The following is a 15378-nucleotide window of genomic DNA, read 5'->3' on the forward strand; positions in this document are numbered from 1 at the left end:
ATTGATCATCACATATTCTCTTGCCGTCGGCAAATATTATCCAAATTTTCACAACTCAAAACGCAGGCCAAATGCAGGAGGAGGCTAACTTGATTTCAGATATGCACCAAGGGATCATCAACAGTCATCACATATTTTGCTGCCGTCAACAAATATTTCCAAATTTTTATGACTCCAAATGCAGACCATATGCCGCAAGCACGCGTGAACATAATATAATGATTGCAACCACCAATACTAATCTCAGGATTTCGTTCCAACCTTTATCCATGGACCAGTTGAATTTTTTTTCTCTTCGGATCGCCAACATCATTTCATTACCTATAATTTCTGTGATGATAAGGTAGGCCTCTTTGAGTAGGAGTCACTATTTCTCATAGCTGTCTATTCCAAATTAGTTCAGGCATTCATCTTTAATCCTAATGTCGACAGGTGTCTATCCAAGAGACTATGAGAGAAGGATGTAAAAGAATTTGGAGGTTTACAAGCATGTATCATTTTAAGAGCCTATGACAAGACATTGCTGCATCTAGTGGTGGAATGGCATAGCTTTCAGTCGTTGCCAGCATCAGAAACCACCACCTCAACTGTGGATTCTGCGGCTCCGTCCCCCAAAAGGGAGATTCTTTTTTATCTTTTGCAGATATGCAAGTGCAAAAGAGATGTTAATTCTCATCCTAGTTGCTTCCATTTTGCAGCCTCAAGAATTTGTTGAATAAAATATGTGATAATAAGTATGTTACACGGTGGAGTTAGGATCAAATTTGTCATCTCGATATTGGATCCTGTATTAATAAAATCTAGTACAATATCAATACATGCAGCATAGGGCCAGTTCGATGTACTAGCACTTAGCACACCTTTTATATCATATGCCAGTTTGATGTCCATATGACATGGAACATTTGGTACATATCCCATGCTTTAGTTGGAATTAATTATGTAGGCATGAATGTAAATCTTATTTTTTTCATGCTATCCAATTTATGGACTTAATTTGGATACAAAGCTCCATATAAAAGCTAGACCATAACCTCAGTTGTATCAATTAACATCAAGTTCTTCAAATTTAGTTTTATAGTGCCTATTGCTCACGATGTCATAAGAGGAACACTGATCAGATATATGCCGGCAATATAAGTGGAAATGATCATTCAATAAGCACAACACAACCACTTCTTCCATGGTCAGCATGACCATTATTGGGCACCAATTATTTCCATGCTTGGTAGATTTTCCATACTTAGATAGACTTGGATTATTTTTATACTCAATCATAGGAATTCTAGAGGTGTGCTTTCAATATCCACTACACCACTGATCAATTTAGAGCCGCCTTTTGTATACAAATGTTCACCTAATATTGATGTTTGACTCATTTAGCCTTGACTTCAAGTTGCTTGCCCTCATCAAGGCCTCAACAAATGGGCCCGGAAATATACTGTCAAGTGGGGGCACAGAGGCCCATCAACTTGTGGTTGTTGATAAGGCAGCCAGATCATGGAGCCCGGATGGTGATCAACCCTGTGCAAATTATGAGAGTATTATTGGCAATTATTTTATGGGATGACCAACAGATTCCTTGGGCCCAGATTCCTCTCCTATAGCTCTAATTGACTGCAAATTAACCATTTTGAGCTTATCTCTCTGGCCAAAGACATCCATATGAGGGTAGCTCTAATGTGATCAGGGTGGCAGGAAAATTATCCAGGAGACAAATGATCCTGGTTTGGATAGGAAGTAGGTGACTACTTACGTGTCGTCACTGAGAAATGAGTGCTTGGAGAAGCTGGATTGGAGGATAAAATCTTGTGGCCCGGCCAACCTCCAAGGCTGACATGGAAGCTGGATAACAATGTGAATAAAAGATCAGAAGGATGACGAGGCTGGGACCTGCATTGCCGGAATCCTTGGTCCAGTATTTATTGGTGAGGATATATCACGAACCTTTAGTAATGCACCCATTTTTCACAGTGCTACTAGGAAGACCAAAGTGGAATTTCTGGTTACTTTGTTGGTGGAGCTTCCATCTTGCAGGTTAGCATGCCTTGACCCTCTAGTTGCTTCAAATATTGCAGATCATTTATCACAATAGTGTTGTTTTCAGCAAGTAAATATGCTACTTTAATGGCTACAAAATTTTTGTTTATTTTTTCCTCAAAAATAAACCAAAAGACTAGTAATTAATACTCTCTCTTTCTTTGTTTTTTTGCCAAACTCGCTTTTATTTTTTTAATGAAAAAAGATTTGTTTTCAAAGAAAGCTACGAGCGGTCGATTTGAATATTTAATAATTTTCATATCAAGATAGATAGTGATGATTGCCTTATGACAAACCCACATTTGTTCTAATTAGTAATCCACATAACAATTTACAATCTGTAATTATAGGAGATCAAAATAATCTAAACTTCCTAATCTCATTACTACATTTCTTAAGCCAAAATACTAGGGATGTGAAGACAGGGGCAACATTTAGTGAAGAGGGGGCAAAGTATGGCTATATCCTAAGCAATTAGGTTATGCTCTGAATTTCGGCGGGGCAACTGTCCCTCGACCTTGCCCCGAAGCTTCGTCATTGCTCTCAAACAGCATAGTTTGATTCGCATGCTGCCGCCAACTTTCCATGTCTATTAACTATGTCTAGTCATGCATTTGCAATTTTTGCTTTTCATGGTATAGGAATGATAATGCCACTAGCATGTTGTTTCAGGTTACAGACAAACTCTTGTTTGCTAAGATAGATGGTTAAACACTTCCTTCTTATCCATGATATTAGAATGTCCCAATGAACTGCCATGTTAAAAATGAAAGAGCCAAAACATAGCAAACCATGTAATTTCATGCCATGAATATTTGTCATGTGATGAAGAATCTCATAAAAAAACTTGTCTATAGAGAGCAAAGTTTAAGTATGAATTGGTTAGACATCTTTGTGATAGTATGCTTTCAAGTGCAATAAAGTTCAAGTACTTGAAATTGTCTTTACAAAGCAAAAAATTATTTCCTCATCTTAAATTTGGTAACATACGAGTCTAGTAGGGGTTACTATGGTTTCTAGCACTGTACATATTACAAATTCTAAATGATCTTGCATGGTAAAATTGTGCTAGACATGACTAGGGTATTTCATGCAAATAATGGTTTGGCTAATTGTTCTTGAACCATAGTATGGTTACGAATTATGGGAAGATGTAAAGGGCATATATATATACATGGTGCACATAATAATTATGCTTAATGCTCATTAAGAAAGACTAAACCTTCTTTCTTCCTAGAGAAAGTTCATCTAATAAGGAAAAAAACCAAAAGCAAATGAAATTTTATTGCTTTTTTTTTTCCCATTCTCAAGTCTCATATGTTTCTTTGTCCAGTGTCCTTCTTTTCACTTGTCAAAATAGGTTCCTATTCTTAATTATTTTTGTCACTACTATTGCTATAGAAATTCAAAATCTCAAACTCTATTTGGAATAAATATTACCTTTATCAACGCATCATTTATGAGTACATCCTTCTTCTTCCAAGTCTAGCATTCTTTTTAACATAAAGGCGCAAAAGATGTATGGGGGAAAAGTAGAAGTTCATCTATCAATCGACTTATAGATTTTAAAAAAAATTAAATTACATTTGGAGCACAAGGACCATCACATCCAATTCAGCACTAACCTGCCGAGAGGATTAAGATAATAACCATCACCATTAAAAACTTTAGGTAGATGTCTTTTTCAATTTACATACCTAAATAAAAAAATTTAAAATGATGGTATTGCATTCATCCATCTATTCCACCATTTTGCTAACAAAAATATGATATCATAGTCATCCAACTTTTGCTCACATGTGCCTGCACTTATTTGCAGATAAAATTAACACCTCTCAAATTATCCTACACAGGCCTCTTTCTCACCAATTAGTTAACATATTTAAAAATATTTTTTTTTTTTTTCTTCTTCTTCTTCTTCATTTTCTTTGGAGTAGAAGAGGAGGGCTAAGGGGCCCAATTTATCCTGTTGTCAGGTTGTCCACATGATAATATCTTCTTTCAAAGAGGAGGAAAAATAAAGACCTACTTTCTAACAACAAGAAAATGAAAGCAAGCTCATATCTATAATTTTATATGCCACCTGCATAACACTAGTACAGTATACCAAAAAAGTACTTTCTTAATCAAAGAAGAGGAGAGAAGAGGGGGGAAACGAAGGGAAAGGCTTTTCTCCCACGCACGGAAAGCGGCTCGTAAATTCCGTCGCTCCGTCCCCATCCCACCAACAATTATATACTATACGAAAGCCGGCAATTTTATTCTTCCGTGTGCCGACAGAGAAAGCTAGGAACGGGAGCCGGACACGTCGCCTCACGCTTCAAAACTGCGATCCACGTGGCCCACTGCGAGCTTTTTCTCTTTCCTCGAATCAGGGACATTTGAGAGTATTAATGGACGGGGTGGTGGGCTCGAGGAGTTGGGAGACTTGGAGAGCTCAGGTTTTGCCTACCGTTGACAACTCACTGGATCTCTACGAGGTCCACAGTTATTCCAACGTATTTGTTCGCACGTGTGGGGCCTCTACTCTGAAGAAATATTGATAACATAAACTACGACCAGCTTTGCCTCAAAGGCTTTTAAAAAAAAAAAAAAAGAAAAATACAAGCTGACGTTTTTAAAGCATCTCTTTTGACTCATTGTCCGGTCCCTCCATGCATTATTTTAGAAGGATAACGTCACATGCATGCCTTATCAAATAAAATCCCGATGCGTGCCATCTCATGTATATAATGCCCGCAAAGTATGCTATTACGCAGCTTTATACTTTAGGAGACTTGTAGGTGCTCCTTTTGAAGGAACAAGATAAACACTATTTTAGATTTGCTGGATGAGTACCCTAGCAGGTTATTAGTGGTATCCCTCATACACGTTTTGGTATTTTATTGATCCTTTTTCTGTTGGTTCCCAAAAGCAAACTAGTGTGGAACCTACATAAAATTGAAAGTATATTTGTGGGGTGGATGCTGTCGACACATTAGTATTATATATATATATATTTTTTTTTATGAAAATAAGACCAAATGTCATCCAAGTCATATTATTATATAGTGTTGGGTTTGACGCCTCGTATTCGACTTTGATTGGTTGATAGAAGTCCAAAAATTAAAGATTGGTGAAAAAATCATAAGATTGTGCACAAATATTGGATTGAAACCGAAGGTAGACCGACTAATTTGAAATTGATCCAGCCAAATTGAAGATGAACTGATGAGGAATCAGTAGTAAACTGAGCTGAACCTGACTAAACCAACCAGAATCGGTGCTGAATCGATCGCTGGACCGATTGCAGTGCCCCTAAATAGCCGCTGGACCAGTGCTGTTGCGGAAGTCTTATAGACCATCCGATCGACGTGATCAAATGGATAGCGATGGGGCGCGCTAGGAAAGTTGTAGGAGATGTGTATTCGATGTGCGGGCTAGCGAAAAAAGATGCCAATCAATGATGATCTATGTATCAGAGCGGCGATCAGACGGCTGAGAGTTGTTCCGATTCAAATTGAGCGTAATTTAGTGGTTTCTTATCCTTTTAGATATTTTTGATTTCTATAAAAAGCTTTCAATGAGCTTTACGATGAGGGGGTGGAGTTTGCAGCAGCTGAAGTATCTCTTTGAGGGTTTTGAGAGTTTTTTGTAAGAGATATATGTTTCTTGTTGAGAGATTGATGTATGAGAGTTGAGGATGTGTGATCTCCTCTTATATTTGTGGATTTCTCTCATAGTGAAGTTGCACATCCCGTGGGGGTAAGTCTTAAGTTGATCCACATTATTTGATTTTATTTTGTATATCTCTCTTCATCCTTCCTCTTGTGGTATCAACATCATCATCGGCATTGCGATCTTGTGTGAGGATCCATATTTCGCACTCATGAGAAATTCTCCTAATAAGTGGTATCAGAGCATAGAGTTGTCCAGATTATGGAAGTGTTGATTGAGGTTGGAAAAGAAGGAGAAGGTAGGCTCAATCAAGATAGAGATCAATCGATTTGATGGAAAAAATAATTTTTCTCTATGACAAGTGAGGGTGAATGATGTTCTTATCCAATAAGAATTGATTGATGCTCTCTTGTACGAGGAGAAGCCAACTATCATAGAGAAAAAAAATTGAAAGCGACTCCAAATGCAGGTGGTGAGCATGATCTACTTATACTTAATGGATCATATGGTGATCCATGTGCTTAGCGAGACTTTTCCAACGATGATGTGGTCGAAGCTTGAGGAGATGTACATGGTGAAGACTCTCACAAATGCTCTCTTCCTTTGAAAATATTTCTACCAACTGCAAATAAGCCTGGGGTAGAGTGTGTAGAAATATCTCAGCAACTTTCAGAAGATTCTTACTGATCTCCTCAGTACTGGTGAGAAGGTTGAGGAGAAGATTAGGGTGTTGATCTTACTTTCATCACTTTTCTCCTTATTTGAGTCTTTAGTGACTTCTTTTCTTGTGAGGAAGAGCACCATCAAGAAGGATAAGATCACTTCTGTACTTTTTCAGAACGAGATTCTTAGATAAGAGAATTGAGTCTCGAGTTCAGACAATGACTCGACTTTGATGGTGATTGGAAGTGGTGGTGGCAAAGGATGAAATGGCAAAAGATCACAAAGTGGACGATGCAGGTCCAAGTCAAGGGATTCGAGCAATATCAGATGCTACCAGTATGATGAATTGGGGCATCTAGTCAGATATTGCAGGCCCACAACTTAAAGATCGGATGAAGGCTACTGTGGTAGTGATCCATGATAGCGATACTAATGAGACTGATAATGTGCTTGTAGTCTCTGGTGAGATATCTACTTCTTTTTCTCAGTGAATTTTAGATTCGACTTGCTCGCATCATGTTTGTTGTAGAGATAAACTGTTTGACTCTCAAGAGAGTAGTGAGGATACTGTTCATTTGTCGAATAGATCAAGCCGTGTGATCAAAGGCATTGGGACAATCAGGTTGCAAATACATGATAGAATAGTGAGAAAGCTGGGTGAGGTCTGATAGATATCCAATTTTAGGAGTAATTTGATTTCACTGAGTAGACTGAATTCAAGCAGCTATAGATGGAAAGCTGATGATGGAGTCTTGAAAATTGTCCATGGCAATAAGGTTATCTTGAAGGAAAAGAAGTGTGGAGAATACTACCTCTTGGTAGAGAGCTCAGTACGAAGTAGAGCTCCAGATGCAGATGGATCGAGCACGAGATCGAAGATTCGAAAGGATAACAGCGATGTCATAGAGTGAAATTTTTATTATCGCAGGAGGCTATTCCGAGCAGATCTCAAGTCAGATAAGTCACAGCACATGACGAACATAAGATCAAGCGGTCTGGCTTGACTCCCATATCTGTCTATCCATAAGCAGTCAGACATTTGCCCCAAGACGTAGGAGTGAGATCATTTACAAGCTCTCAAAGTCGTGTGGAGATCGAATGTCAAGTCAAGATGGAGATTTATTAGGTTTGGCACCTCGAATTCGATCTTGGTTGGTTGATGGAAGCCTAAGAGTCAAGGATTAATAGAAAAATCACAAGATTGAGCTCAACTGGGTTGGAACTGGAGGTGAACTAGCCAATTTGAAGCTAAACCAATCAAATTGGAGGGGAATCGGTAAAGAACCAACAGTAGATCGAATTGAACTAGCCCGAATCGAAGCTGAACCAATTGTTGGATACAGCACCCCTAAATCGACTGCTGGATGGGCATTGTTGCGGGAGCCTTCTGGACCGTCTGATTGGTACGATTGGACGGCTGATGATGGGACGCACTAGGCCAGCTGGTGGAGCACAGATCCGATATGTGGGCTAGTGGAAAAAGATGACAATCAACAGTGATCTATGCATCAGGACGGTGTTCAGACGGCTGAGAGTTGTTTTGGTTCAAATTGAGTGTACATAACTTGGTGGTTTCTTATCCATTTTAGGTGTTCTTGGACTCTATAAAAAGCTTGTGACGAGTTGTACGATGAGGGGATGGAGTTTGTGGCAGCTAGAGTGTTTCTTTGAGGATTTTGAGAGTTTGTAAGGGATATATGCTTCTTGTTGAGAAATTGATGTATGAGAGTTGAGAGTGTATGATCTTCTCTTATATTTATGGATTTCTCTCATAGTAAAGTTGCATACCTCGTGGAAGTAAGTCTTGAGTTGATCCATGTTATTTGATTGTATTTTGTGTATCTCTCTTCATCCTTCTTCTTGTGGTATCGGCATCGTCATCGACGTTATGATCTTAGACGAAGATCCATATTTCACACTAGTAAGGGATTCTCCCAACATATAGTCACTTCTAAAGGCTTTAATTTATGGCAATCTATTCATTTAGCTTGATTAGATGGCATAGTTGATAAGAGAATTACTTTAGATGCAAAAATAAGGACACTAGAAAAGAAAAGAAGAAGCAACAAATTAAACACATAATAGATAAGAATAACTTTAAGAAAATGATGATAAGCATAAAATATGTTGTGTTTAAAGAATATATGTGAACATAATTTGATGTCTAAGTATTTGAAACAGAGTAATTTCTTCGATATAATTTGTCACTAAATTAAGTGAAGGACAGGCCTTCTCCCATTTTTATTAAGAAAAGGTCAAGTTTTCCTTTTTGCTGTAGTTTTTTTTCTATCATACTTCTTGCTGTTATGTATTTTAGTATTAATAGATATATTATCTTTCTTTCATGTGCTACATCTTCTAAAGCGTAAATTATGATTATTGGCACATCAAGTCTTTCTACAATCCCTAATTTGATGGCAACTTTTTAGCCCTTATTTCTTCCTTATCATGTTTCAAAAGTATTACAAAAAACGATGACATTGTCCCGATAGCTTAATAATTATGTATATCTTATCTTTTTTATATATGGCTATGTACATTTTTCTATTAGTGAGATTGCTTTGTTGATGACGCACAATGACAACAAAAAAAATATTGACATACTTGCCTCCTCTAACTAATGCATGGATCACTTATCTTTTCCTCTTGTAACCTGATGATGATACGAGGAAAAATAATGACATTCATAATGAGTAAATATTTTTCTTTAATTAAGATTATTGGTTTAGTCTAAACTTTTGTTAGATTGTACCCAAATATCATCTATTTGTGATAAATGCACCATCTTACCCATGTTAAATGTCGGAGAGATATTATGAGAGGTGCCAACATGATGTTGCATTCTTGTTGGTTGTCGGTGGTGCGACTTGGTAATGTATGACCATTATTTTTTTTTTTTGCTGTCCATTTAAGTAAAAGAGAGAAACAATCCTTATACTTGCATGAAAAGAAATCAATCCTTGGTGGTCTTTTATAAAGGGAGTAGAATAGTCCTTTTAAAATAAAATAGTTTCATCCCTTTACACTTACTCTAATGTATCTTAGGTTCCTCATTTTTGAAATCTTAAATTTGTCGGACCAACAACTTTCTCTCGTTACTTTTTCTTTGCTCCTTTAGCCAAATTCACCATCATGAAGGAATAAGAATAAATTTTGTACCCATACATCTCCCAAGTTGGTAGCTTTTTTTTTTTTTTGATACTCTTATACACCTCTCATGGAGAATCATGGACATTGTCCATGTTCTCATCAAAGTTGGTATCTAGCAACCTATAATTCCCATATTCAACATCTTTTGCATTCATCCCAAACCTAGGAGCGCACGTGCATTGTCTATTGCACGTGCCAAAAGGAGGAAGCTTCCACCCTCGGATGGTTTGCAGTCCGACCTATCCAGCATGTGGTCTTGAGCCCGGAAAAGATCACGGGTCAAACAAGAACAACCAGTCTCCCGCCTTTTTGACCCAAGCCTTTCACCTTGAACTTTGAATGCTGACTTCTGAGGACCATAAAAAGACATTCCAAATATATATAAAAATCTTGTAAACAAGGGGAGTACAAGGAAAGAATCTAATCCTACCCTCCATCTTAATATTATGTTATTGATTCGTTTATTACCTCACACTAAAATATATACTTAAGATCATGACATTTCTGGTCAGCCACTTTTAAGTCAGTAAGATTGAATCGTACAAACAAAAACGGGTGCAGGGACGATCACGAGCTGCCACGTAGGCAAAGTAGACCTGTCAAAAAATAAGCTACACCTACGTGTTGGTAATGTACTGGAGGACTTTGGTACTTGGGTGTGTCATATGTACACCTAAACACCTAGGGGGTACAGAACTATACTCCACGGAAGAAGATGGTGGATGTTATGTCTAGTAATAATCTTAGTAGGAGAAAGGAGCAAGCAGCGCAATAACGCGCTGGAATCCCGAGCGTGGAAGCCTAGGTCATGCACGTGAAATGGACCTCACAAGTTAGTACAATTACTACCAGGCCACTAGTACTTGCTAGGTACTTGATCGTTTTAGGCTTGAATAGCAAAGGATATTCTTGTCATTTGCCCAACGTGACATTGACACGTTAGAATAGAACGGAAATGAAATCCAGCTCTCCCCAGCCTCGATGCATGTATATATTTGCCATATTTCTATTTGAACTCTGTTCCTGTATTCTAAAAGATTAGAGAAATCTAATTATTAATTAGATGGACAAAAAATTATGCAAAACTGTGATGCATTGGACATCAGTTATTATCTTCCTTATTTATTATCATAATATTTTAAAATAAAAAAATATCAATGTGTTTCTTTGTATAGAGATTTAAACTCATTTTTTTATTTCTTTTAAAATATTTTTTCAATATTAAAATAGAACATAAATGAAATCCAGCTCTCTCCAGTGTTGGTGCATGTATATATTTGTCATATTTTTATTCTATTTGAACTCCATTTTTGTATTCTAGAAGGTTAGAGAAATCTAATTACCAATTAGATAGGCAAAAGATTATGCGAAACTGTGATACATTGGATGTCAGTTATTCCCTTTCTTGTTTATTATCATAGTATTTTAAAATTAGAAAAAAAAACATCAATGTATTTCTTTGTATAGAGATTTAATTTTACTTTTTATTTCTTTTAAAATATCTTTTAAATATTAGAATAGAATGGAAATGAAATCCTGCTCTCTCCCGCCTTGGCGCATGTATATATTTGTCATATTTTTATTCTATTTGAACTCTGTTCTTGTATTCTAGAAGGTTAGAGAAATCTAATTACCAATTAGATGGGCAAGAGATTATGCGAAGCTGTGTTGCATTGGATGTCAGTTATTTCCTTCCTTATTTATTATCATAGTATTTTAAAATTAGAAAAAAAAACATCAATGTGTTTCTTTCTATAGAGATTTAAACCCACTTTTTTATTCCTTTTAAAATACTTTTTAAATATTAGAATAGAACGGAAATAAAATCCAGCTCTCTGCAGCCTTGGTGCATGTATATATTTGTCATATTTTTATTCTATTTGAACTTTGTTCTTGTATTCTAGAAGGTTAGAAAAATCTAATTACCAATTAGATGGGTAAGAGATTATGTGAAGCTGTGATGCATTGGACGTCAGTTATTCCCTTTCTTATTTATTATCATAGTATTTTAAAATTAGAAAAAAATATCGATGTATTTTTTTGTATAGAGATTTAAACCAACTTTTTTTATTCCTTTTAAAATACTTTTTAAATATTAGAATAGAACAGAAATGAAATCCAGCTCTCTGCAGCCTTGGTGCATGTATATATTTGTCATATTTTTATTCTATTTGAATTTTGTTCTTGTATTCTAGAAGGTTAGAGAAATCTAATTACCAATTAGATGGGTAAGAGATTATGCGAAGCTGTGATGCATTGGATGTCAGTTATTTCCTTCCTTGTTTATTATCATAGCATTTTAAAATTAGAAAAAAAACATCAATGTGTTTCTTTGTATAGAAATTTAAACCCACTTTTTTATTCCTTTTAAAATATTTTTTAAATATTAGAATAGAACGGAAATGAAATCCAGCTCTCTCCAGCCTTGGTGCATGTATATATTTGACATATTTTTATTCTATTTGAACTCTGTTCTTGTATTCTAGAAGGTTAGAAAAACCTAATTACCAATTAGATGGGTAAGAGATTATGTGAAGCTGTGATGCATTGGACGTCAGTTATTCCCTTTCTTATTTATTATCATAGTATTTTAAAATTAGAAAAAAATATCGATGTGTTTTTTTGTATAGAGATTTAAATCAGCTTTTTTTATTCCTTTTAAAATACTTTTTAAATATTAGAATAGAACGGAAATGAAATCCAGCTCTCTGCAGCCTTGGTGCATGTATATATTTGTCATATTTTTATTCTATTTGAATTTTGTTCTTGTATTCTAGAAGGTTAGAGAAATCTAATTACCAATTAGATGGGTAAGAGATTATGCGAAGCTGTGATGCATTGGACGTCAGTTATTTCCTTCCTTGTTTATTATCATAGCATTTTAAAATTAGAAAAAAAACATCAATGTGTTTCTTTGTATAGAAATTTAAACCCACTTTTTTATTCCTTTTAAAATATTTTTTAAATATTAGAATAGAATGGAAATGAAATCCAGCTCTCTCCAGCCTTGGTGCATGTATATATTTGACATATTTTTATTCTATTTGAACTTTGTTCATATATTAGAAGGTTAGAGAAATCTAATTACCAATTAGATGGGCAAGAGATTATGCAAAGTTGTGATGCATTGGACGTTAGTTATTCCCTTTCTTGTTTATTATCATAGTATTTTAAAATTAGAAGAAAATATCAATGTGTTTCTTTGTATAGAGATTTAAACTCGCTTTTTTATTCTTTTTAAAATACTTTTTAAATATTAGAATCCAATTTAATGTAGACCGATTTATATTGGGTTCAAAGAAGACTTTTGATTTTTATAAAGCATGATCAAATTATAATTCCATTTCAGTGGATACGCATTCAAATAGGAGATGGTAAGCTTCCACCTTGAACTTAAACTCCACCGGATCTAGTTATAATCCATAACAAACGTGCATATCTACTAAAGTAAGCAAGATTTTTATCAAATTACCATGAGCTAACCCACCCCTTGTTTTAAGTTGGGGGCTTATGGGTATCAGGAGAAGCTGCGGCCCCAGCTTGCGTAGCTCGCTTACTCAAAAACCGAGATGCTCTGCCAGCAGAATCCACAAATTTCATGCCTCACTCCCCAACGTCAACCTGGTTTGGAAAGAGCTGGGGATTCTACTTGGGAAGTGGATGAGTATTCATAGAAGAAATTAAATACAGAAATTACCATTGGTCCATTTCTTGGTTCGCCCGCTGTATTGCTGTAGTCCACTGTTATCCCTGTTCCCATGCAACCTTTCACCTTTAGGAACCCTCTGCCTTCTAGACTTCCCATTATATATAGCTCATGAAACCCCCTTCCTTTCATGCATCTCCTTGGAAAAACCCTCCTCTCCTCTGCCTTCCACCAGCCAACTCCATTTCCAAAACTCCCCTGTTTTGCCTTCTTTCTCAAAGCCATGGTGGTCTTAGCCAATCAGGTAGACCAAATATCCCTTCTGAGGGCTCCAAAACCCGACGCTAACTTCTCCGGCATCCCCGTCATCAACCTCGCCGAGGCAGGCTCTGTGGATGCCATGATCAAGGCCTGTGAAGAGTTTGGCTTCTTCAAAGTTATTAACCATGGGGTTCCCATTAATATCATGGCAAAATTGGAGGAGGAGGCCGTCAAATTCTTCTCCCTGCCTCAGGTGGAGAAGGAGAAGTCTGGTCCTCCAAACCCATTTGGCTATGGGAACAAGAGGATCGGACCTAATGGCGATGTCGGCTGGGTGGAGTACCTCCTCTTTGCCGTCACCTCCAAGCCCTTCTCCTACACATCAATGCCCTTTCTTCAAGAACCATCGGCGAGCTTGTTTCGGTGGGAAGAAAGAGAAGATATAATGTTCTGTTCTTAGAGCTCTTTTGTTGTTTGCTCGATCCTTTTATCTCTAATCATTGTCTTCTATTGCTCGTCTATTGTTTGCAGCTCTGCTTTGAATGAATACATATCAGCAGTGAGGAAGCTGGCTTCTGAGGTGCTGGAGTTGATGGCTGAAGGTCTGAAGATCGAGCCAAGGAATGTTTTCAGTAAGCTTGTGATGGATGAAAAGAGTGATGAAATCTTTAGGCTTAATCATTACCCTCCTTGCCCTCTCTTTCAAGGGCTCAACTACAGCTTGACTGGGTTTGGGGAGCACACTGACCCACAGATCATCTCAGTCTTGAGATCAAACAACACCCAAGGCCTTGAGATTGCTCTGAGGGATGGAAGCTGGGTCTCAGTCCCTTCAGACCAGGAGTCCTTCTTCATCAATATAGGCGATTCCTTGCAGGTAATTTCCCATTCCAGTCTCCACTTATCTTTTCACTCGCTCAAGCAAAGAAGAAACTTTAAAAAAAAAAAGGAAAAAGATTTTTAAAAAAAAAATTGTACATGTTCTTTCTGTTTTAAAGCCACTCTGAGTAGTGAGCAGCAATCCAGGTTAGTTGTAGCTCTGTGAGAAGTCTTTCAGGTTTTCCTTGGCAAATGGAATGAACTAAAGACGAAAACATCTTATGTTTCTACTTTTAAAATTCATAAGGTGGTTTGATATAGTGGCTCGTTACAGTTTTAGTTTCCTTGGTGTTCTTGGTATTTTCTTATGTATATCTGATGTTTTTATGATTGTTGTTGTTTGTAGGTTATGACAAATGGGAGGTTCAACAGTGTGAGGCACAGAGTTCTGGCCAATGGTTCGAAATCTAGGGTCTCCATGATATACTTTGGAGGGCCGCCACAGACCGAGAGGATTGCACCCTTGCCACAGTTGATGGGAGAGGGGGAGCAGAGCCTCTACAGGGAGTTCACATGGGAGGAGTACAAGAAGGCTGCCTATAAATCAAGGCTGGCTGACTACAGGCTTGGCCAGTTCGAGAAGTAGGGGTTTGGGAGGAGGTCATTGGTGACATCTTTTGATGCTGTGTTGGCTTTCCTATCTCGGGCTGTTTGGTTGGTCAGGAACAGGCTGGCATGGTAACCCAAGCTAGTGTTAACCAAAGATAGAAATAGAAAAGGTTTTCACTTCTTTCTTTCTTCTCTTTTTTGTAACTTTTTCTTTTCCTTTCCTCTTGTTCTCTCCTCGTCCTTTTATACAAAGTCTTGTATGTAAAGGGCCTTTTTCCTTTTGAATAGATATGGTTTGTTAAGAAAAGGTGTTTAAGCTCTATAGCAGCTTCCAAAAGCAAGCAGTGCTGTTCCGCAGCCTTTTGCCATTGTTTGTTTGAGCTTGATGGACGCAAGAGAGATGGTTTGGTAGGTGGGGACAATAGTCACAAGTTTAGTGGGTGGGAAAACTCACCTTCAGAATTCAAGCAGAGATCTCGCCAAAAGTTTTAAGAAAAAGCTTGGATAAGATATTCCAATTTTCTTTAAAAAAT

General features: G+C 37.1%; 1 protein-coding gene across 3 annotated transcripts; it reads left to right on the forward strand.

Moving 5' to 3' along the window:
- Positions 1-1933: 1933 nt before the first annotated feature.
- On the forward strand, positions 1934-15152 carry LOC105047400 (gibberellin 2-beta-dioxygenase 3). Of its 3 annotated transcripts, none has more exons than XM_073257810.1 (4): positions 1934-2037; positions 13011-13864; positions 13949-14294; positions 14643-15152. In XM_073257810.1, the coding sequence occupies exons 2-4, from the start codon at positions 13347-13349 to the stop codon at positions 14880-14882; spliced, it is 1104 nt and encodes a 367-aa protein (XP_073113911.1). In that variant the 5' UTR covers positions 1934-2037; positions 13011-13346; the 3' UTR covers positions 14883-15152. The 3 variants fall into 3 exon arrangements, with proteins under 3 accessions (XP_073113911.1, XP_010924620.3, XP_010924621.3); XM_010926318.4 differs by having other exon boundaries at positions 1964-2037; positions 13032-13864; XM_010926319.4 differs by lacking the exon at positions 1934-2037 and having other exon boundaries at positions 13418-13840.
- Positions 15153-15378: the final 226 nt, after the last annotated feature.

Source organism: Elaeis guineensis, chromosome 5 (assembly GCF_000442705.2).
Source record: "Elaeis guineensis isolate ETL-2024a chromosome 5, EG11, whole genome shotgun sequence".
NCBI lineage: Eukaryota > Viridiplantae > Streptophyta > Magnoliopsida > Arecales > Arecaceae > Elaeis > Elaeis guineensis.

Coding starts and splice junctions, on each gene's coding strand:
- LOC105047400 (XM_073257810.1), top strand. CDS start 13,347: ATGCATCTCCTTGGAAAAACCCTCCTCTCCTCTGCCTTCCACCAGCCA. Junction 13,865..13,948: donor GAAGAAAGAGAAGATATAAT/GTTCTGTTCTTA, acceptor TATTGTTTGCAG/CTCTGCTTTGAATGAATACA. Junction 14,295..14,642: donor ATATAGGCGATTCCTTGCAG/GTAATTTCCCAT, acceptor TGTTGTTTGTAG/GTTATGACAAATGGGAGGTT.